This window comes from Zootoca vivipara, chromosome 12 (assembly GCF_963506605.1).
Source record: "Zootoca vivipara chromosome 12, rZooViv1.1, whole genome shotgun sequence".
Taxonomy (NCBI): Eukaryota; Metazoa; Chordata; class Lepidosauria; order Squamata; family Lacertidae; genus Zootoca; species Zootoca vivipara.
This window is the reverse complement of record NC_083287.1, coordinates 15,423,556-15,446,499: the sequence shown is the minus strand read 5'-3', so window position 1 is coordinate 15,446,499 and position 22,944 is coordinate 15,423,556. Positions and strand designations below refer to the sequence as shown.

Here is a 22,944-nt window from a genome sequence, read left to right as displayed (position 1 = left end):
AGGCACCCTGGTCCTGCCAGACAACCACACACAAGGAGGGACATGGCAAATACCTGAAAAATCCAATATGCAAAGGTTCAAATCATGCAGTCAATGGGTTGGATCGAGACTAAATTAGTCAGCTCTTAGTCCCACTGAAATCTATAGAATGTGGTAGTCATAGCTAACATTATGTCTCAGTGATTTCGATCGGGACAAGAGCATGACTTTGTCTGAATTCAACCTACTATCTGGATTGTATGAAGGAACTTGATTGCAATTTCCAGTTCTGTGTGCCTTGTTCAGGTGTTCCATCCATATTTGGATGTTCAGCAGAAAAGGAAACTTCTAGTGGATGGTTGGGAAAGTTGCTGGCAGAGAGAGAATACCAGGAAGAGAGAATACCAGGAAGAAAGAATAATTTGATCTGACAATATATATATATATGTGTGTGTGTGTGTGTGTGTGTGTGTGTGTGTGTGTGTGTGTGTATATATACATACACACACATATATATACATACACACACACAGAGAGAGAGAGAGAGAGAGAGAGAGAATGAGAATAGAATGCCTCTGACTATCATGGCTATTTCCAACCAAGGCATACTCAAGAGTAGAACCACTGAAATTTATTAACTTACATCCATTGATTTCAATGGAATTGAGTATGACTTGGCTCTGGGTATCACCCATTGATTTCAATGGCACTACTCCGAGTATGACTTGGTTGGGTATCACCCACAGCCTTTCATCCTAGCAGTACGAAAGCATGCCAGTGCAAGTAGATAGATAGGTACCACTGTAGCTGGAAGGTAAATGGTGTTTCCGTGCACTCTGCCTTCCATCACAGTGTTCCACTGTGCCAGAAGTGGTTTGGTCATGCTGGCCACATGACCCGGAAAGTTGTCTGTGGACAAACGCTGGCTCCCTCGGCCTGAAAGGGAGATGAGTGCTGCACCTCATAGTCGCCTTTGACAGGATTTAACCATCCATAGCCTTTACCATCAGAGGCAGCATAATACCAATTGTTTGGGAACATGAAAAAGACACTGGTATTCCTCGTGAGCTTAGGGTTGGATCCTATGCAAACAGAGTGTTGGACTAGTGTTTGGCCTGATCTAACATGGGTCTTCCAACATTCTTAAGCCAAGAGTTTCCTCTACATCTTTACTTGAGTGTCTATACTGAATTTACAATATGACAAAATAAGCTTTAACTCATCCGACATCTGAAAAACACACCCCTATCATCAGTGCTGTTAATGCACATGGAAATCTGCAGGAAATAAGAAATAGTTACACTGAAACAGCATGGCAGATGCAGATCAATTAAAAACAAAATGCACTTACACACTCGGGTTTAATGCTTCAGTAATGAAACGCGCTGCTAAAGAGTAATAATCAATACCAGCGTACAACTGATTAAAAAATCTTGGGTGATCTGTAAATTAAAAGGACATAAATCTGGTTAGTGTAAGTGGTGCATGAAGACCAATGCACAATCCCTCCTCTCAGTTTCAGCTGGAGATGATGCTCAACCCTTCCTGATAGCTATCAAGGGCAGAGGATGTTCATATCACTTGCATGAAAAGGGAGGATTTTAAAGTATCTGTGTATCACTTGCAGCCTCTTCTGAACAGATAGAAGCTCCGCGCTGGCTGTTAATCCTTTCCCCCTGCTCCAGGCTTTTTCCTTTGCCTGAGAGATGGACTGTCAGGGAGGGGCAAAGGTAGAGATTTGAGCCAGGCCTCTTCAAGGCACACCTGCTTATTGATACACCTGTGTCCCCTTAGGATTGGCTCTGATCTATTGAAACGCCTCCCCAAATGAAATAATAACCCCAACTCTGCTTCTAACTACAGAAGTAGAGAGATCTCTAAATTGAAACTGGGTGGCATAAAGACAAAAATATAGTTTCTTAAAGTTTAAGTATTTGGGGGGGGTTCCCTCCATTTTGTCGCTAAGAAGGTAAACCTCTCCACACCTAATTGCAGGGGTCCTGGAAAAATGGAGCATTTGAAATTTCTATTATCTGCCCTCACTTTCTATATACAATGAGGACAAGTTTACCCAATAGGAATAGTGGATATATAGAGCACATAGGGATTAAAAATCTAGCATGGAAAATTATGGAGACTTAGTGAAGACCTTCCCCTTTTAACGAACCTTTGAAAGAGTGGTCTTCCCTAGCCTGCATCTGTACTAGAATTGTTTTTACATGTTTTAATTGTTTCATCACTTGAGAGGAAGGGCGGGATATAAATTTTAATATCTTGTTGTTGTTGTTGTTGTTGTTGTTGTTGCTGCTGCTGCTGCTGCTGCTGCTGCTTTATCATTGACGTTTATGCTCTTTACAGCCAGGGTATTTTTTTCTTAACGTAGGCAGCATATTTTTTTTGCAAATAAATATATTATTACACTGCCCATAATTTAGAGTGGGGGACTTCTCCAAAAGTTTCAGAAAGATCCCCCCTCCCTTATCTATACTTTTTAACTTATGCTGTCCCCTTTAAAAGACACACAAGAGGCTCTGTTAAAAGACGAATAATTAAAAGCGTATCAGTTTGTTATCTTACATGGGAATAGTTCCAAGCTGCACAAGCAATAGGTAAACAGCATCAATAATGAAAAAGAGCATATTAAAGCTATCTAGCATTCTGTGATAAAAAGTTAGAATTAGATCCATCATATGGTATGTAGAACATTAATGTACACTTGGTAATTTTAACTCTGAAGGTTTCGTAAGTATTGATTAGCTACAACCAGTGTGGTTTTTTCTCTCTAGAAAAATAGGTGCTAGTACACACCATGAAGTTGTTACAGTAAGTGCCACACTTGATAACAACAACAAAAAGAGGTGCCGGTTCTGCGTACCCCTGAGTACACCCTGAAATAAAGCACTGGCTAGAAGTCCTAGAATACCTGTTCCCTGAATTGCAGGCCTTTTTCCACCTGGCTTGGAAGATGGGGCTTGGATTGACTCCAGCTACAAAATCAATCAGTACTTGATTCTCTTGCTAATTATGCTGTTTTAAATGTGCATTTTATATTCCTTTAGTAATGTTTCCTTTGGAAATGCTTAAGATGTTTTTTTGTTATCTTTGCTGCACCATATGTGCATTCTGTAGTTGACCTCCTTTGTAATGTTTTATTTTGAAATCTTTAAGATAATATTTTAGTTTCCATTTAGTTATGTTGCTTTGAATGTATACTTTATATTTGGCTTTATTCAGTAATGTTCAATTCTGGATAGTTTTATTTGATGTTTTAATGTAGGTTGTAAACCACCTTGAGATTCCCCCCCCCTTTAAATATATAAAGCGATATAGAAATGAAATTAATAATAATAGCAATAGATTAACATTTGCTGTGGGCTCTGTCTGCACATTTATTTTCCTCCCACACCCCTACATAATAAAAGCTTAAGAAGAAGCCGTGAAATATTTCTTCATAAAATTGGGTTTAAACTTAATTATACCATGATTTGCATTTTCATTTTACAGGAATGTTGACCAATATACTCCTTACCAATAAGTCTTGACATCTTGAGAAAAAAAAATATCCTCAGTCTGTGATGCAAACTAAAACTTATAACGTGAACCAGGGCCATCATGTTCTGATTTTTTCTGCCACAACAGCTGACAGCCAATGGCCTATTGGCAGGGAAACTCATTTCATGATGTTCCCAATTCTACAGTGAGTGTAGCATCACATTAAGGCAAGACATAGAAAACTCACCCACACATGTCAGTTTTCAGAAACCGCCCCAGAGTGACAGTAAAATAAACTCTTACAGACTTAGGTTCCTGGCTACATAAACCACAGTTTATGGAGTCAAGAACAAATACTTGGGCCATGCTCTTTTTCCTGCTTGCCATTTACACACCAACTTCAGCATTAGGATGTTGCTTTGTTTAAATCAGAAAGCTCTGGTTTAATGTTGGTTAACCAACCAGAATATTAAGCCACAGGGATGAGCATCAAGAGGCGATGGAGAAGGGCACAGCCCTCATGCTCAATCACAGCTTCATCAACCATGGCTTACGAAGCTGGTGTCGTACATCCGAAATGGGCCTTATGGGTCTGTCTGGTTTGACATAGCAGAAAATGAAGAATCTGTCAAACTGTCACCTTGTTTGTCAGACAGCAAAAGCAAGAACAGCCTGACGTTCCAAAAAACCTATTTCAAAGAGCATCATAGTATTTAATGGAATAAAAACAGTAGGTAATAGGCATAGGATCCGTACTGGTTTTGACACTGAAACGTATAATATCCTGGCAAAACTGCAGGAGTCTCTGATGGGTCTCCCCGGTGTCTTTCAATTCCAAATCAAGGAGCGTTTTCAGCTTTTCTGGAGGATGCCACTCACACACCTAATTTGGGGGAAAATATCGGGTTAGTGGAAAGAAACTTGCCAAGGGCACAGCATTCATATAATATCTCCCTCCACCGACCCTCAGTTAAATACACAAATGCAAGTAACTGAAAATAAGTCTTTAAAGAAGAACTGTGCCAATTTTTAATCACATACGGTCGTACCTTGGAAGACCAATGGAATCCGTTCCGGAAGTCCATTCGACTTCCAAAACGTTCGGAAACCAAAGCGCGGCTTCTGATTGGCTGCAGGAAGCTCCTGCAGCCAATGGGAAGCCGCAGAAGCCCCGTCGGACGTTCGGCTTCCAAAAATAGTTCGCAAACCGGAACAGTCACTTCCGGGTTTGCGGCGTTCAAGAGCCAAAACGTTCGAGAACTACGCTGTTCAAAAACCAAGGTACGACTGTACTAGGGAAAAACTGGCTTCTCGTTTAGGATAATGGCATGTGAGGGACAAGGAAAGTGACAGTTTATTGCGAATTATGTACTGAAAAGTATTGCATTTGAGATCACTACCTTTTCTGTTACATCTGCTGCTTTCTTTATCACTTCCTCCATTATGATCTTGGTGGCCTCTTCCACGAATTTCTCTCCTGCTTTTGCATCTGCCACTGGGCCGTTTAAAATCACGCCGTCCACTAAGATTGCGTTCTTCTTCCTCTGCAGTGCTTCCCGCTGGTTATTCATTTTAGCTGTAAATTAGTAAGATAAAATGGAGGAAGAAAAAAACAGTTGACAATTGCATCATGCATTGAATTAAACTATATATAAGGCTGTCACAATTATAATTGCAAAATGGCGGGCAAAGCTGTGCGAGAAAGATGACAGCCTTATAAGTATTTCCTGTCCTTTTTTATATACCGTATTTTTCAGTGTATTGGACACCCCCATGTATAGGACACCCATTTTGGGGGACTCCAAATTAAGAAAATGGGGGGAAATTGCCCTGACTTGTTGAATTTTTTTAGGGGGGGGATTGCCCAGACAGCCTCACATGTCTAACAGGCCGCATATCAGCTGTTCCCTCGCTGGCAATCGCTGAGCTTGGGGGGGGGGCAGAGTTGAGCTTTTTTTCGGGGGAGTGGTGAAGCTTTTTCCCCAAGTACTTTTAGCACTTTTCACCTTTCCCATGGAGCCTCTGTACAGTATTCTGCTTGCCTCCTCCCACTCTGCCCACCCTACAGCGGGGAGGAAGGCTGTAGGCAGTCCGTGTTTGCCATGTGGTGTCTTCGCATGGCTCCATTTGTGCGCAGGCGGCGCAACGTTACACAGGAGGGGCGCGGCGATTGAAGTAATATCCCCCTTCTGCGCCTTTAACATCGGCGAAACATCACGCCTTGCACTCCTCCTGTGTGATGTTGCACTGCCCACACATAAATGGAGCCACGCAAAGATGCTGTGCAGAAAAAATGGATCACATGCAGCCTCCCCCTATGCAGCCTCTGCCTATAGGGCGGGCACAGTGAGAGGAGGCAAGCAGACTGAGAATGCCCCACGGGAAAGGCGCTGCCTCTCCAGTTGGCCGCAGCGATCGAAGGTATCTCTCCCCCCTGTGCCTTTCCCTAGAAAAATGGGTAAAAACCTCGTCTTATAGACGGAAAAATACGGTGTGTATGTATGTGTGTGTGTGTGTGTGTGTGTGTGTGTGTGTGTATATATATATATATATATATATATATATATATGATAAGTGTGGGTTTTTAAAAAACTAGAGGACCGTCCCTGCTTGACTGGTGCTTAGCCTAACATTAGGGCTGTGATACGTCCAGATTTTCCCAGACATTGCCGGGACTATTACCATGATGGTACTCTAAATCTAAGCTTATGAATTATTGACTATACAGAACAGCTCACAAAGAAGGCCTAAATCAGCTTTCACACAAATCAGCATGATCCGTAATACTGGCATATCAGGTTGAAGTTAAATGTATTATTTCTCACATTATTCAAAATTGTTTAAAACTACTATTGAGTTGTGTGGAGCATTGTGATCAATAAAATGTGTGTCTTACTCATGTGAACGTCCAATTACCGTAGTGCATACATGCAGAGAGAGAGAGAGAGAGAGAGAGAGAGAGAGAGAGAGAGAGAGAGAGAGAGAGAGAGACTGACTGATTGTGCACTGTGAAATAAAAAAATTAAGAAAGAGTACTGTCTGGTGTTTCACAATAAAAATAGAGCAATAACTCACAAGAAGGGGATGGGAGCTTGGTGCTAGACAAACTGTCCCTCCATACAGAAGACCAAACTTCACTCACTCAGTCAGACGGTGTCAGGGGGACGCCCTACAGAGAGCCGCCCCCTGTCATCCTGACAAGCTCCTCATCCAGCGTCAGCATGAGCAGAGAGTCAGGAGAAAGGAATGAGGAAGTGAGCAGGGAGGAGAGAGGGCTCTGTCGGGTATCGGAGCCCCAGCGCCGCCGCTATGAGAGAGGGCCAGGGAAGGAGGAGTCTGGAGAGATGTCGGACACAGGGCCTCCAGAAAGGAGACCGTTCCCTCCGACGCCCGAACTGAGGCGCGTGCCCACCCGTAGGGCCAGGGGGCGGTGCTTTGGGGTGCCCAGGCTTTTATGCTGGGCGAGAACCCGGAAGAAGCCATTGCGGGGATCTGACACGGACTAGGCAGTCATGTTTGCTGATATCTTTGCACTGTAAATAATATGCACAATAAAGCTCTGAAAGACAAGACGCAGTGGAGTGTCTTTACTTAAGAGTAGCCGCAGACACCTATGACAGATGGGTACATGAATTGCAAACTGATGCAAGAGAGGCTCAGCAAACAGTAACAGATCAGTAATTTGATCAGCACACCCTGGCCTCTGCCATCAGCCAGGGGACCAATAGTCACTGGGCAGCTGTACTCCCTGCCTCCCAGTGAGAGCATCATGGCAAGCAGGAGACCAACCTGGTCCCATCCATCAGCCAAAAAGTTGGCTCCTCCCTGTCTGTCTGAAAGGACACTAGGTTCCAGGGGACTCTGCGCCTGGCAGAAGGAAGTGGAAATGGCAAGAGACGATGCCACCAGTTGACAGACTACCAATCAAGGAAAATCAGGCTGGCCCAAACTGGGCATAAGTGCTTTTAGCTGAGCACTTTGTTCTGGCTTTAAAGAGCTGGTTTCCTACCTCTACCTGTTACTCCCCTTTCCTTGTGTGTCTTGTCATTTTTTTAGTTTGTAAGCCTGGTGGCAGAATTCTCTCTCTTTCTCTCTCTCCCTCTCTCTCTCTTTATTGATACCAGCTGCTCTGTGAAGCAGCAATTGTCTGCAAAGAGGGGTAAAAAATAGTAAGTAAATAATTGAATGCAGTGGTATTAAAACTATGCATATTTAGAGCATCAACATCTCTTAAAATATCACGATCCTTCATTACTTATTCATGGTAACTGCCAAGAGAAACAGACAGCGCTTCAGAATAGATCTCCTGTTGTACCAATTAAATTTTAAAGACGAACCGCAATGATTTTAAGCTGAATGCCCTACAAGGAATATCGGTTTGTTGCCATCATGCCATGCATTGTGTTTAAAAGCTTATATCATAATTTATGAATGGCAGGGAATTCACTTCTCATGCTGATTTTGTATAGTCGCCACTCTGTGAATTCACACTATTAAAATACTGGTCAGTCTCAAGATGAAACAAATACATTTCTCCGCCGTAAATCTATTTTGTGTATTTGCCGAGCTACAAAAAGAAAGTTTTGTCAACAGCAGTGTGGCTTCCAGCATGCAGCGCTCTGAAGTTTTCTAACGTGGTCAGAAATTTGCAATGCAGAAAAGTTAGATTCCATTTGCACAGAAATAGCACATGGAATACTTCTTTTTCCGGATTACATCGTTTTGCTGGTGAGAAATTATGTGTCTGAATTGTTGTTGGCGTCTGTCTCGAGAGACAATGGAGTGTGCCTCCAGGGGTAAAGTCAAACTACTGTGTTGGCAGCACAGAAGGGACCTCCCTGGGGGATAAGCCTGGGCAGGGTGCTTGCCCAGATGACAAGACCCAGCTTTGCTGATGTGGTCCAAAGGAAAAGCAGAGCAAGACTTTTGGCACCAGCTTGCTGCAGGAGCTACCAGAAGGAGGCGTACAGGGCACCATCCAACCATTTTAGGGACTCTTCTCCCCAGGATATCCCTGCAAGGCTGCAGAGGCTTGGAATCAATTTTTCTTCTCCCAGATAGGCCACCTTCCCAGGTTGACAAGCCCCCTCTAAATGTGTCTGAATGCCAGGGGCATAGTGTCTGGGGTGGCGGCGGCAGGGGGGGGGACATGGTCCCAGGCACACAATTTTTGTGGGGGCATGAGCCAGGCACCTCCACAAAGGTGACCCCAGCCCAGCCCAGTGCTCCTCCCCACCTGCCAAGGGCTGCATCAGCCAGGTGGGCTCCCTCCTACATGGGTGGGCAGGCGGCTCAGTGCAGCCCCGCTTTGCTCTGGTGGGGGTGGAGCTGCTCCAGCAGCATCACAGTCCCAGGAAACCATGGCTAGGTTAACCCTGGCATGCATATTCAGATACAAACCCAATTTAGTCCGAATTACCAGTATAGGGTTGTTGTTGTTGTTGTTGTTGTTGTTGTTGTTGTTGTTGTTGTTGATGATGATCAGATAAAAATGGGATAATCTGGGAGGGGGCATTTTGGTTAAGAATGTTATGTGGCTGCTGCGCAAAACTAATATGTGCATGATCAGCAGCGATACCACAATAAACTGCAGTGCAGAAGTGTACACATTTAAAAAAACAAGAATGTATAAAATTGCAAGCAACAGTAGGTTGTTTCGCCTCTTACATAATACGTCATAAAAGTCCTAAGAATAAATACTAGGTAATCTTCATGCATCCACTGTATAATGGAATTTCAATAAAATTGCAAGCTCTTGATGCTAGAGAACAAATTATGATACAAGAGCAGCTAACAAAAGGTTGAAAACAATTGCTTTATTTAGCTGGTGGAACAGGATTTTAGAGACTTCCAAAACATGTAACGCAATACTAAACATTTTTACTAAGAAGTAACCAACTAAAATGGGACGTGGGTGGCGCTGTGGTCTAAACCACAGAGCCTAGGGCTTGCCAATCGGAAGGTCGGTGGTTCAAATCCCCGCGACGGGGTGAGCTCCCGTTGCTGAATCTCTGCTCCTACCAACCTAGCAGTTCGAAACCACATCAAGGTAAACGGCGTTTCCATGTGCTGCTCTGGTTGACCAGAAACGGCTTTGTCATGCTGGCCACATGACCTGGAAGCTGTACGCTGGCTCCCCCAGCCAATAAAACGAGATGAGCACCACAACCCCAGAGGTGTCTGCGACTGGACCTAATGGTCAGGGGTATCTTTACCTTTACCTTTAACCAACTAACATTTCAGAGAGTACCCCCCACCCGAAAGAATACATGGAACTGCAGCCTTATAGCACAATTCTATGCATGTTTACTCTGAAGGAAGTCCAACTGTGTTCAATGGGGTATACTCTTGAGATGTGTGCAAATCATATTTTTTATTTATTTAAAATATTTAAAGCACATTTCCACTGCTGAGCTTACAAGCCTATACAAATCAGATAACACACACATCAAAACAAGTCAATCCTAACAAACAGTAGCAGCTAAAAATGTAAGCTCTTGGTTACCTTTCAAATAAATCCATTTCAACTTTATTAACATCATGAGCAGCCATAATATAGCAAGAAGCCATAATACTGTACTATGATCCAAGAACCTGTTTTCTCAATCCCTGTGACATGTTTCCCCGACCTCAATCTACAAACTTCAGATTTATATGACATCATTGCTTGCACAAGCAAATTATGCAACAGGTCAATGCTTGCAGAAGTATGCACAAGTGAAAAAATTTTTTGGTATCACTGCTTTGGGGAGTCAATTTCTCAAACTGAGCTTCTGGAGCTCTGGAAATTTCTCAGGAGTTCTTCAATAAGAAATTAAATAGAGTGGTACCTTGGTACTCAAACGCCTTGGTACTCAAACAACTTGGAACCCAAACACTGCAAACCCGGAAGAACATGTTCCGATTTGCTAACTTTTTTCAGAAGCCAAACGTGCTCCGTTTTGAGTGTTACACTTCCAATTTGAGTTCCACTCTTCCGTTCTGAGTGTTATGCTGAGGTCTGTCTGTTTTTGCTATTTATTTTGCATTTTTGTTTTTGTGGCTCTTTTTTGTGACTGTGTGGAACCCAGGTCAGCTACTGATTGATTGATTGATTGATTGATTGATTGATTGTGTGACTGCAGTACATTGTTTACTGCTTTCATTTTATGGATCAATGGTCTTGTTAGAAAGTAAAATTCATGTTTAAGTACTGTGTTTTAGGAGTTGTTTTTAATAGTCTGGAATGGATTGATCTGTTTGGCATTACTTTCTATGGGGAAGTGCGCCTTGGTATTGGAACGGACTTCCGGAACGGATTACGTTTGAGAACCAAGGTACCACTGTAATGGCAGTGCTTCTCCCTCAAGGCAGCCTGCCTTGCAGTGTTCAGCATTGGAGAGAGATTTTGCTACATTCAATGCATTCTGAGTTCACACAGGGCTGCAATGTGGCCTAAGAATCCTGGCCAGCGACCCTCCCGAACAGAATAATCTCACTCAAAGTCATGATGGTTGCATGCATCTTGCAATTTTGGGGCTACTCAAGCATGCAAGCTAAAACATTCTCCAGGACTTTTGTAATGGGGAAGAATTTTGTGGCAGATGCACTGAAATTCTTTGGCAGCCAAACCAATATGGGAAGAGTTCCCTGAAAGCAGAAAAGTGTGGGAGATAATACAAGGGGAACTGCCAGAGGCAAGCAGAAATCGTAAGCAAAGCAGAGAATCAACTACTCTAGTTGTTTTAATATTCTCAGTTATTTGAGATATAATTCAAAAAATTAAAAACTGAACCGTGACTTCTGACATTTTAATGGCCAAATATATCACAGGAAGTTGACATATACCAAGGCACATATCTCTTTCCCAGCAACAGCCAGGGTGCTGTTATCTGGCTGCCACCCACAGGATAATTAATCATTCAGGAATAAAGCTTTTCTTCAGGAGAGGCCCGGAAGCCATTTGTTGCCGATCCCTGCTTTGGATTACTTTTAAATGAACTGCTGTAGTTTTCCATACTTTAGTGCTTGGTGTTCCACACATACCACTGACTTTTACCAAGACACAAATCCTACACACACACACACACACACACACACACACACACACACACACACACACACAGAGGGGTGTGTGAATTAGCTTGAATTACTTAAAGCAGAAGAGAGAGAAAAATCTGGCACATAAAATACAGCTTGTCTAATAAGCATGAAAAATTGAGTTAATATGCAACAACGATCCCAATGCATTAATGTGATAGCAATTTCGGAAGCTTAATTGACAAGATAGTTTAATGAAGTATAGGATGTTAATTTGTCATTCGTCGTAAGTTTTCCTTAATACCATCCCGCTAACATTGACTAGAAAAATGTGAAATGGAGGATTTCCCCCCATTATACACATTCTTGATCCCCCACACACATCCATGTCTTTGTCCACTGTTCAGCTGGTACAGTCATACCTTGGAAGTCGAATGGTATCAGTTACGGAAGTCCTTTCGACTTCCAAAACGTTCGGAAACCAAAGCCCAGCTTCTGATTGGCTGCGGGAAACTCCTGCAGCCAATCAGAAGCCGCGGAAGCCCCGTTGGACATTCGAGTTCCAAAGAACGTTTGCAAACCGGAACACTCACTTTCAGGTTTGCTGTGTTCGGGAGCCAAAACGTTCAACTCGCAAAGCATTCAGGATAAAAGGTATGACTGTACTAACAGATGGCAACCATTAGCTATACTTCTTAGGTATACCTAAGTATACCTTAGGTAAGACCCATGTATAGCGAAGCCATGACAAGCTCACGCTTGTAGGCAATATGGCTCTGCTCAGAAAAGACTCACCAAAATTAACGCAAGTTAGTCCATTTGTTTCAATGGACCTACTCTTGCATATGGCTAGCACTGGACACAACAACCCTGTTCTGTTGTCTTGACGTGCATTAAAAAAGCAAGAGATCTAGCAAGCCCTGGTGGGCCAGGTTCAGTTTTGCAGATCGCAGTTCTGTAGCCCTGTGGCTAGAACCATGACTCCCTGCACGCAACTCCTGTTTCTGGAAATGCCACCTAATATCCTTGACTCTGGGTTCTCTAGTTCTCTGTAACTAAACCTATGGTAAAGTTCATGGCTCAAACTGGTTGGAGCACTCAATGATTTGTTCATGGCAGCAACTATTCGATGGAGGGAAGCCGTTCACTCTTGCCGTTCACTCACAGCCAAGTGGGGCCTGTTTTAAGACTTCCTGGAAATGGCAGCTAGTTCAAGATGCTGGTACAGCCTGATAACTAGAAATAAACATTGAGGCCATACCTCACCAGTGCTTATAAAGCTACATTCCTTGTTTCAGGGCACAAGGAGAGGAGCTGGTGCTGCTTTTTAAAGTTCTGCCCTATATGCCATGGAACCAGTTATGCTGAAAGGATGATTTGCCTTTATGTCAGCCTGCCTGTCTGTTAAGATAATTTTTGAGGTCCAACTCCAGGTGCCCCCCAACATCTGAAGCAAGGCGGCAGGTGATGGCAGTGGTGGCCCACCTGTAGAATGCTCTCCTTTGGCACGTACTTTGCCATATTTCTTTTCCCAGACCATCAAATACTTTTACTCATCCTGGTACTGGTGTTGTGCTGCTTCTGTTCATTATGTAAAGTTCTTTTTGTGGTTTTTTTTAAGTGTTCTGTTTTATTTACTGTGTTGTAAGCAGCTCACCTCTCCATCATTACTCAACAGAAGCGATTATGTGGCAAATTTTATACACCTGTACAGTTGATCTAGTCCAAAGATAAACCCATAGTAAAATCCAGTAAGTTCCTTCAATGACTTATCCTTCACTGGGAGAAGTGGAGTTACAAGGAACCAGGCAGAGGGCCTTCTCAGTGGTGGCACCCGCCCTGTGTAACACCCTCCTATCAGATGTCAAAGAGATAAACAATTACACAACTTTTTGAAGACATCTAAAGGCAACCCTGTACCGGGAAGTTTTTAATGTTTGATGTCAAGTTGTGTTTTTATACTACGCTGGAACTCACCTATAGTGTCTTGGGCAACGCAGTCAAATGGGTGGGATATAAATAAAATAATAACAACTGTTGTTGTTGTTGTTGTTGTTGTTGTTGTTGTTGTTAGGGACCAGAGCAACATTTGTGGGATGGGTGTTGGTTTTTTAAAGCTCTCTGAATTTCTCTGGAGGGTTATGCCCATTGATTTGCCCTTTTAGGAACAATAAATCTCTTTCCAAATTACACTTGCCTCTCTCCAAGAAGACACAGACTATGTCCCTGTTATGTCTGCATCTATATTTAGCTTATATAGAAAAGGTCACTTATACCGTACAGACTGACCCATACTTGGAGCTCACACTTCAGGGCAAGCGTGAGCTTTCTGTGACAAAAGGCCCCTTGTCAGAGTCACTGGGCATTAAAGCATTTGTATTGAAATTAAATATGGGCACTACTTAAGTAAGCACGGGGCCTGGTTATCTTGCAGCACTGAGTTTCCAAAAACAGTAACTTTCAGAACAGAAGTTGTTACCCGATGCAACTTGTTAACCCAAAGAGAAATGCTTTGCACTGTTGGAAACTCTGCAAAAAGAACAGAGATAAAGTGGTAAGTGTCTTATTCATTTAATTGGGGGCTGGAGAAGGCTGGCATACCAAAGAGTCAAATGCAACTGTCCCCAAGGATTCCCCCTAGCTGACCTTGCTATGCACCCACCTCAAAAGCATTTGCTAGCCTGGAATGAGTCTCTGGGATAAATTGATCTTGCTCGCTGGTGGGACAATGGAGAGATGTGTGGGCAAGTATAGAAACCGCTGGCTCTGGGGCACAGTGTACTATACAAAGGTAAGAATCACATCCATTGTTCACTGGGATGAAAACCCTCCTTCCCCCGCCAAGTTTCCCATTCCTATGGTAAATGGCACTTCTTACATTTTTATCTCACTCGTCTGGAGCAGGGTTGATGTTAGAAGTTTTCCTCTACTTATCCTCCCAACAGCCCTGCGAGGTAGGCTAGACTGAAAGAGAGGCTAGCCAAAAGCCAATGAGAACCATAATGGAGCAGGGGTCCAAGTACAGTCTCCTTGGTAATCACAATGCTAGTAGTGTTCAAATTTCCATTTTCCCTACACAGCATGTTTCTTAACACCTCCAAGAAATGGAGGGTAGTCTTTGCTATCCCCTCACCACTGCAGGAAAAAAAAGAGAACCTTCAACCGAACCACACTATAAAGACTTGATTTAATTGCAAAGGTATGGAAAGGAGATTCTGCTCCCTCAAAATTAGACTGGCAGAATAAAATGTTAGAATATGCAGAGATAGCAAGATTGACAGCAAGATTATGAGACCACACAGATCAAATACTTAATAGAGAGTAGAATATTTACAGACAATAATCTAAATTCTTTGGTAGGCCTGGATTGATTTCTGCATGAAAAAAGAGAACTTTACAAAATTAGCACAACCAGATAACCTAGGAGAGATAAAGTTAAGTGTGCAGTTGTACCAGTAATGTAAATTAGGAATCACAACGGGGGCGGGGGCGAGATTGGAAGTCATGTTGGAATTCGAGATGTGAATTCAGTCTTTTCTTTTTTTGTAATGAGTATTGATCTTGGATTGCTTTTTGTTGATCTTTGCATATTGTTTTGTTTTGTTTTTAAAACCAATACTGTAAAGCATTTTTAAAAAAAGAAAGAAAGAAAAAGATGATTTCAACTGAACCCAACCTAAAATTCAACATTTTCCATTACAAACTATTCAGCCTAACTCTTCTGGCAGTGCACACTTTCAACACACAGCATCCACATCTTCCAGTATTTTAGACTGCAAACCTATCCAAATATACTTATTGGGGAGTGAGCCCCATCGAATGCAAATTAAGTTTGCTTCCAAATAACCCTGCATAGAATTACTCTGCCTCTCAACCTTTTATGAAGTTTAAGTGCTTTCTTAGGTATCACACAAGCACAGTTTTAAGTTATTTTCTACCTTTTCAGCTTGATGTACCGAATAAATTAGCCATCAATGTCATTGTGTCCATAGCTATTTGAGTCATGTACGATCATCGTGGTTAGATTATTTAAACAGTCCTACCACTAAAACAGCTGGGAAGAATGCTCCAGTACAGGAAACAGATTTAATATACATCGTAAGAAAATAGATACAATATATGGATTACAGCATGGGTAGGCAACCTAAGGCCCATGGGCCACAAGCGGCCCACGGGGGTCGTTTAACCGGCCCATGAGCCACCCCCGAACCAAGCCACCCGCTTGGCGAGTCCCCGCATGATGTGCTAAACCGGCACAGCACAGTGCGGGGACTCGCTTCCACGGGGCCGGAAATCACATCTGCGCAGACACAGACGCCGGAAATCGCATCTGCGCAGATGCCGGAAATTGTGTCTGCGCAGACGCCGGAAATCGCGGGCACGCGCGTGCGATCCAACCCACAGAGGGATATCCACTGGAGTGAACCGGCTCAAGCAAGGTAAACCTTGCCGACCCCAGGATTACAGGGTACAAGAGTTTCATTGTTCATTTAGATTGAATCACTGCTTAGATCTAAGGTATGGAATAACTCACTAACTCCATGTGTGTGTGTGTGGGGGGGGGGGAATAGCAACACTTCAACTGGTGCCAAGGGACCATTCCAAACTGTGTGTGCCTGCCTGAGGGATGGTCATCAATATGTCTAGTTTTTGTTCAGAAAAAAGAAAAGAAAAAAAGCCATGTTGGCTATAAATTATTTTAAGCAGCTCAGTCCTGTGTGTCTGTCTCAGAGAGCACTCTTAAAACCATGGTCATTTCCCCATAGTTTTAAACCAAACCTTCTCCAATTGCAAATCTTCAGGATCCAAATCAACGAATTTAAGTTACTGTACAATCTAATGAGGAGCCAGGCTGGAGGGTACCTTTGTGTTTCCTTCTAATTCTCTTTTTGCTGCACCAGCCTGAAGGTAGCGCAGCGGAGGGAGCCAGATCGGGCTTTTTCACCAAGAAATCGGCAGCCTTTGGATCCAATGAATCAATAACTGGCCCTGCTCCTCCACAAGACGCTTAACACTCCATTTGGGGAACCTTGTGTCAGTTACTGCAACCACCCACATTTTCGGCAGAGTTCACTATCAGCAGAGGGACCCACCTCTTGGGCCCCTAACTCCTTCCAGGAGCAGTTAGGACTGCACTGTTAGCCATGATTAACTTAAGTCCATTGATTTTATTGGTCTGTCCATAGTAAGACTTAATTGAACTCGGTATTTTCAAGCAGTGGGACCCCCTCCCCACTCTTTTATTGAGTATTCATCTCAGTTTGTTTGAAGGGAGAGTCACAAGTTTTATCCCACCCTTCCCAGTGCATTTCCATTTCCACAGCATACTCCTTTATCAGAAAAAGTCTGATCTTTTGGGGGAAATGATTTTTTTTTTTTGCAAGACTCCCCAGTGACTTGTGCAATCTTAATGTGCCAGAAAGTAAAAGAATCCCACACATCGGAAAAATGAATCTCCTCACATACGGCTTTTTATCTGGGCGAAATCTAGTCAGTTGAAAGAAGCAGAATAAGAACCTTGGACACAAGCATGGACTAAACGAAACTTAATTTTGTAAGATTATTACTTTGCATTCATATTTTTCTATCAAAGAAAGCTGACCTCAGCAGGAACATTAAACAGATCTATCTGGGCCAATTCATTCTTCATTGGCACACAGAACTGTAATATATTAAAGGGGCATGCTGTGCCAGGCAATAATATGATTTCATTTACTTGTTATATGCTTAACAAACATTAAAAGCAAAGCTAAACTGATGTTTTAACTACATCAAGTCATTTGTGTTCAAACAACACTCTTGCGTGTACAGTAAGAGATGCCAAGATAGTAACTTTTCCCGCTGTACAGTACGTAAAACAGATAAGTTTTTGTCCATGGAAAAAAACCCCCCAAAACTCCAAAATGGGTTATTTATTTTGTAAACATAAAGGATGGCACCTTGGCAACAACAGGAAGCACTCATGCAAGAGATTTGCCATGAAACTGGACATGTGATATTCAAGGGAGGGGCCACAGCTCAACAGTACAGTTGTACCTTGGTTCTCGAATGCTGTGGTACTCTTCCATTTTGGCTCCCGAACGCCAAAAACCCGGAAGCAAGTGTTCCTGTTTTCTAATGTTTTTCAGAAGCCAAATGTCTGACGTAGCATCCGCTTGAGTGCAGGAAGCTCCTACAGCCAATTGGAAGCCGCGCTTTGGTTTCTGAATATTTCAGAAGCCAATCGTACTTCCGGAACGGATTACATTCCAGAACCAAGGTATGACTGACAAGGCTGGGGATGCTCTACGTTTGGAATTTCCCAGAATGCAGGTATCAAAAATAGTGTCCAGGCAGAAATCACCAAAATGACCACGAAAATCCAGATGCTTGGCAAACCATGAAGTGTAGATTATGGCGAAAACTTCATTTTTTAAAGATATTTTGCAAAAAAAAATATCCAACCAACTCAACCTACAACTTTGCCCCCCCCAAAAAAGCTCAACATATTTTGTGACTGGATCTTCCCTTTCTGAAATATGGCAACCCTAAACAAGGCACACGCTTTGAGTTCAATCCCTGGAAATGCCATGCAGGGTAGGAAAGATTGTAATCTGGAGAGCTACTGCCATAGTGGCCTGGTTTGCACACCACATTGAGCCACACCAGGGCTCAGAACAAACTTCCAGGCTCCTGAAGAGGAGGAACACACCCGCCCCATACATGTAAATCATTTTGTCTTCCCACAAAGAATCCTGGGAACTGTTTACCAAAATTAAAGGTAGTAAACGAAAACGTTCACTCTAGGCAATACCTGGATAAGTCATTTGTCTTTCTCTGTTTTTCACTATCTCTAAACTTTTGAAAGCTTAATCTTCATATGTGTGCAGTATGAGCAATACAATCTTACGTTGAATTAGGTGCTCCAAGTCAATGGAAACCGATGGCCTTGGGCACACCCAACTCTACGTAAGACTGCAGCCTACACCTGCAAGTGTGTTCACCTCTTCTAATACATTCCCTCAAACAGGTTTCATCCTCACGCTACAAGTTAACTTTTGGGCCAATCCTACCCACAGCCAAGCAAAGCTGCTAAGAACTAAATGGAGCTCCCCATTTCTCCAATGGATCAAAGACCTGACTACACTTGCCACCTATGAGCAGGTTGCTTAACAGATGGGCAAGTATGCTTTATTGCATGGACAAGTATAATGGAATTTGGAACTCATTTTTACAAAATAGAATAGGTTAAAGATGTAATCAATTGTTATAGCAATATACTATACCCTATTCTCTCCATTTTCCCTGCCCCCTCTTTAAAAAAACTTGTTTATGTATTTAAATAATAATAAGAAAGAAAGAACTGGGTGGAGCTACCTGGCAGCTAAAATCAAGCAAGCCCCACAAGATTTTAAAGGGGCTTACACTCAAGTCGATTGTGACTAGGATCTCTGCTCAACTCTTGAGGATGCCAGTGTGGTTAAATGCAAGAACGATTTACATGGCCTTAAAACATTGGCAGTCCATATAGGTTCCGTGTAAAATGACACCATAAACTTAATGTTGCGGTATTTTCTTTGCTGCGACTGTATTGTATATTTTTCTAAATAATAATAATAATAATAATAATAATGCAAGAACTTTGGATCTGCCAGGTTACAACCAGGTTGCCAATTACATTCTGATACAAGCACTGGAGTTGGTTTTTTTTTATATAAAAAACAAAACAAAACCATCTCCTCTGGGGTGTTTCACTAAGAACTGCATTTCTGTGCCCATAGCAATGTGAATTCGTTTTATTGAACTATATTATCATCATCGCTGCTGATAATTATTATTTAAAAAGGACACGCCCACTTGCTAAAAACTGGGTGAAAGTGGGCAAAGTTTTGGGTTGCTGGGTTCTCCACCCCCACCCACCCCTTTGAGGGTGTGCGTTTGTTTATGTTAAGTGGGTGGCGTTGTGTTTAGGTTTCCCCTCCCAAGTGCCCTTGCAAAGCGAGAAGTTAATGGTGGCGACTGATAAGCGTAGGAACTCCATTAGTCACTTGCTGTTGGGGAGAGATACCTGTCCCCCCCCCCGCACGCATGCCTGACTCCCACACACGCACACTCCCCCTCCCGCCCGCCTGGAGGAGTTCTCGGGAAAAGTCTGCCCCGTTTCACCTCAAGCTCCCCATTTGCTCGCGCGCCACCGAGGATGCTGCTGCTGCCCAGGGAGGCGCAGCCAGAGAGTCGGGTTGCCGGGGAGAAGAAACACCAAAAGCGACACACACACATACACACACAGCAACCAGAACAAAGAAGCGTCCCTGGGCCGGTGCAGTTCTGCCAGCCGCCAAAAGGCACCGTCCGCCTCAGGAGCGCCCCTCACGGGTACGCACAAACGCGACCCCAGCGCGCGCGCGAGGGCGGCGGGAGCGCAGGACTTCGCTCCTCCTGCATCCCTCAAAAGGAGGGTTTTTAAACCGCCACATTACGAGAAATAAAGCCTCGGGGCCAGTTTGCTTCTTTACCCTCCTCCTCCTCCATCATCATCATCCCTCCTTCGCCGCCGGCGTTGCCGTTCATTGGGCGCCGCAGCCACTCCTTTTGGTCAAGGAAAGAGAGGCAGGGAGACGCGGCGGGGGTGGCCGCGCTGTCGCCGGGGCTCCGCGCTGTAGCCTAGCCGCCGAAGCCGCGACGCAAATGGCTGCAGGTGGAATTATAGCCGGGCTCCTCTTCGCGCCGTGCCCGCCCCGCCGCCGCTGCGCTCGGCTCCGCCCTCAGGCGCTCGGCTGGACTCCTGGTGCCGCCGCCGCCGCCGGATTGCAGCGCGAGGCCGGCTATAAATACCTCACACGAAGGCGCGGAGCCGGAGACCCTCCTGCCTGCTGCCTGGCCGGCCGTGGGGGTTGAGCTGAGGGGACGCTCGCGAACGAGGCTGGCAGAATTAAGGGGGAGCCACGAGAGATATAGATAGAAATTTGACCCGTCCCCAGAGGCAGGAACTAGCCCTCTCAATAAATACATTTTTACCCCCTCTTCCGTGTCTCACGTGCAAATACAGAAAAAGGGACAGTTGCATGGAGAGAGCCAGCTGTCCCCCTCACGACAAATTGGGGGGACTATTCCCCCCAAAAAAAACATTATTGCAAGAAAACTACAGGGGGGGGAAACCCCTGAAGTGGCTGAAATTTGGAGACATAAGGAAAGTGCATTATGCAGGTGACACTATCCTAAGGACTTAGGTCTTCTGTATAAAGTCTACAATGTGCCCAGGGTGGATTCTAACAGGGTTTTGTTAAGAAATTTTCTCCCTGCAGCATGACCCCTGTGACTAGAAATGGAGGCTGTGCGCACATTATCATTTACTCCAGCTCCAGTGCGCTCCCACTCCTGGTGTTGGAACCATGTGCACATGATGTTAGCCACAATCCATATCTACCTGTTGGAAACATATACCTGAAACCACCTTCTATTCAATTTGAAGATGTAAGTCACATTCACTTTGTAAGTCACATTCACTTTGCCCTCCCACCAGAGGTCAAAGAGAACAACAATTACCAGACCTTTAGAAGGCATCTTAAGGCAGCCCTGTTTAGGGAAGCTTTTAATGCAGGCATCCCCAAACTGCAGCCCTCCAGATGTTTTGGCCTACAACTCTCATGATCCCTAGCTAATAGGGCCAATGGTCAGAGATGATGGGAATTGTAGTCCAAAACATCTGGAGGGCCGAAGTTTGGGGATGCCTGTTTTAATGTTTGATGCATTTCTGTATTTTAATGTTTTTTGGAAGCCGCCCAGAGTGGCTGGGGGAACCCGGCCAGATGGGCGGAGTATAAATATTAAATTATTATTATTATTATTATTATTATTATTATTATTAAGGTGGGGTGTATACATTTCAGACAGCTGGTACACATGCACAAATGACAACCGGGGCCAGCCCCCGAAAAATGAATAAGGTGAGGAGACCACCTCAGGCAGCAGGATCCACAGGGGCAGCAGATCCTGATGTAGATCTTTACCCCCCCCCTTTGTTAGCTGGTGTAAATCTTCACTCCTCCCTTCCTTCCTTGCAGGGAGGGAATGCCATTTTGTGGTTTGCCTCAGGTGCCAAAATATATTGGACCAGCCTTGATGACAACACACATGTAGATGATAATTTCACAAATAAGGAAGGCGAGGGTTGCAGGTGCAGGGAAACCAACAGGTAGCATGCTTTGCATGAATACACCGCTGCCCTTCTCTGGTGTGTACAGCAATGTGCAAATGCAAATTGAAACAGAGCTGGGGGGGGGAGGGGACACAACCTGATTGCTTCTGAAGCTGCTAATACATACATAGCCTCAGTGATGACAAGTTCTGCCGTGCAGCTCGGTCGGTGGGATGGGGTGAACTTGAATCCTAAAAGATGAATTGCTCTCATTTATATTTTAGAGGCGGGGGGCCTAAAATGCTGAAATAGTAACTTGCCCAGAGTCGCCCAATCTCGCCATGTGGGTAAGCATGGTTAATATCTTAACACTCAAGGAAATGTGATGAGGAGATGTACCCCACTTGTCACTTTTGAGTGGATAAGGACGTAGAGACTAAATAAGTGTGACTGATCCGCCAACCAGTATTTCCCCCCTCAAGGCTGGGTGCACACAAGCAGATAAATTAGGTGGAAGAATGCTGAGATGGCAGAATGGACTATTACTCTTCAGGCTGCAGTTGTAGGATAACCCCTAATACTCCCCCATGTTTGTTTGCTTTAAATCCCTGCAAACAGAAAAAAATTAACACCAGGGAGAAAGGTTCTAGGCCAGCCCTTCACTTACTGGCTCCCAGTACGTTTCCGAGCACAATTCAAAGTGTTGGTGCTGACCTTTAAAGCCCTAAATGGCCTTGGTCCAGTATACCTGAAGGAGCGTCTCCACCTCCATCATTCTGCCCGGACACTGAGGTCCAGCACCGAGGGCCTTCTGGCGGTTCCCTCGTTGCGAGAAGCCAAGTTGCAGGGAACTAGGCAGAGGGCCTTCTCGGTGGTGGCGCCTACCCTGTGGAACGCCCTCCCAACAGATGTCAAAAAGGAAAACAACTACCAGACTTTTAGAAGACATCTGAAGGCAGCCCTGTCCAGGGAAGCCTTTAATGTTTAGTAGATTATTGTGTTTTATTCTTCTGTTGGAAGCCGCCCAGAGTGGCTGGGGAGACCCGGCCAGATGGGCGGGGTATAAATAATAAAATTATTATTATTATTATTATATTACACTGTACTGTGCTGGCTGTTTGTTTTGATGGAGTTAATGCAGGGCTAGACTGCAGCTCCCACCCACCCCCTGCAAATTGGCCCTAGTGGCATGGACTGATGGGAAATGGAGTCCAATCACATGTGGCGGACTACAGGTTCCTTACCCCTGACATGGGGTGGGGTGGGGGTGGGGGGTTGGCATTAATGTGATATTTCACCTGCAAAATATAGTGGTTCAGACCATCCTAGCACAGCAT

General features: G+C 44.1%; 1 protein-coding gene across 2 annotated transcripts in view; it reads right to left on the bottom strand.

Annotated features, from left to right (window-relative positions):
* Positions 1-20,139, bottom strand: part of GADL1 (glutamate decarboxylase like 1) — a 92,734-nt gene extending 72,595 nt beyond the window's left edge. Inside the window, exons 1-4 of one of the 2 annotated variants that reach the window (XM_035130372.2) lie at positions 19,986-20,139; positions 4,872-5,047; positions 4,228-4,354; positions 1,331-1,421 (exon numbers count right to left, since the gene is read on the bottom strand). In XM_035130372.2, coding sequence (XP_034986263.1) covers positions 1,331-1,421; positions 4,228-4,354; positions 4,872-5,047; positions 19,986-20,040 — 449 coding nt within the window. In that variant the 5' untranslated portion in view covers positions 20,041-20,139. Of the gene's footprint in view, positions 1-1,330; positions 1,422-4,227; positions 4,355-4,871; positions 5,048-8,890; positions 8,946-19,985 lie in introns of those variants that run through there. The other variant, XM_035130373.2, reaches the window with a different exon arrangement.
* Between the last annotated feature and the right edge of the window lie 2,805 nt (positions 20,140-22,944).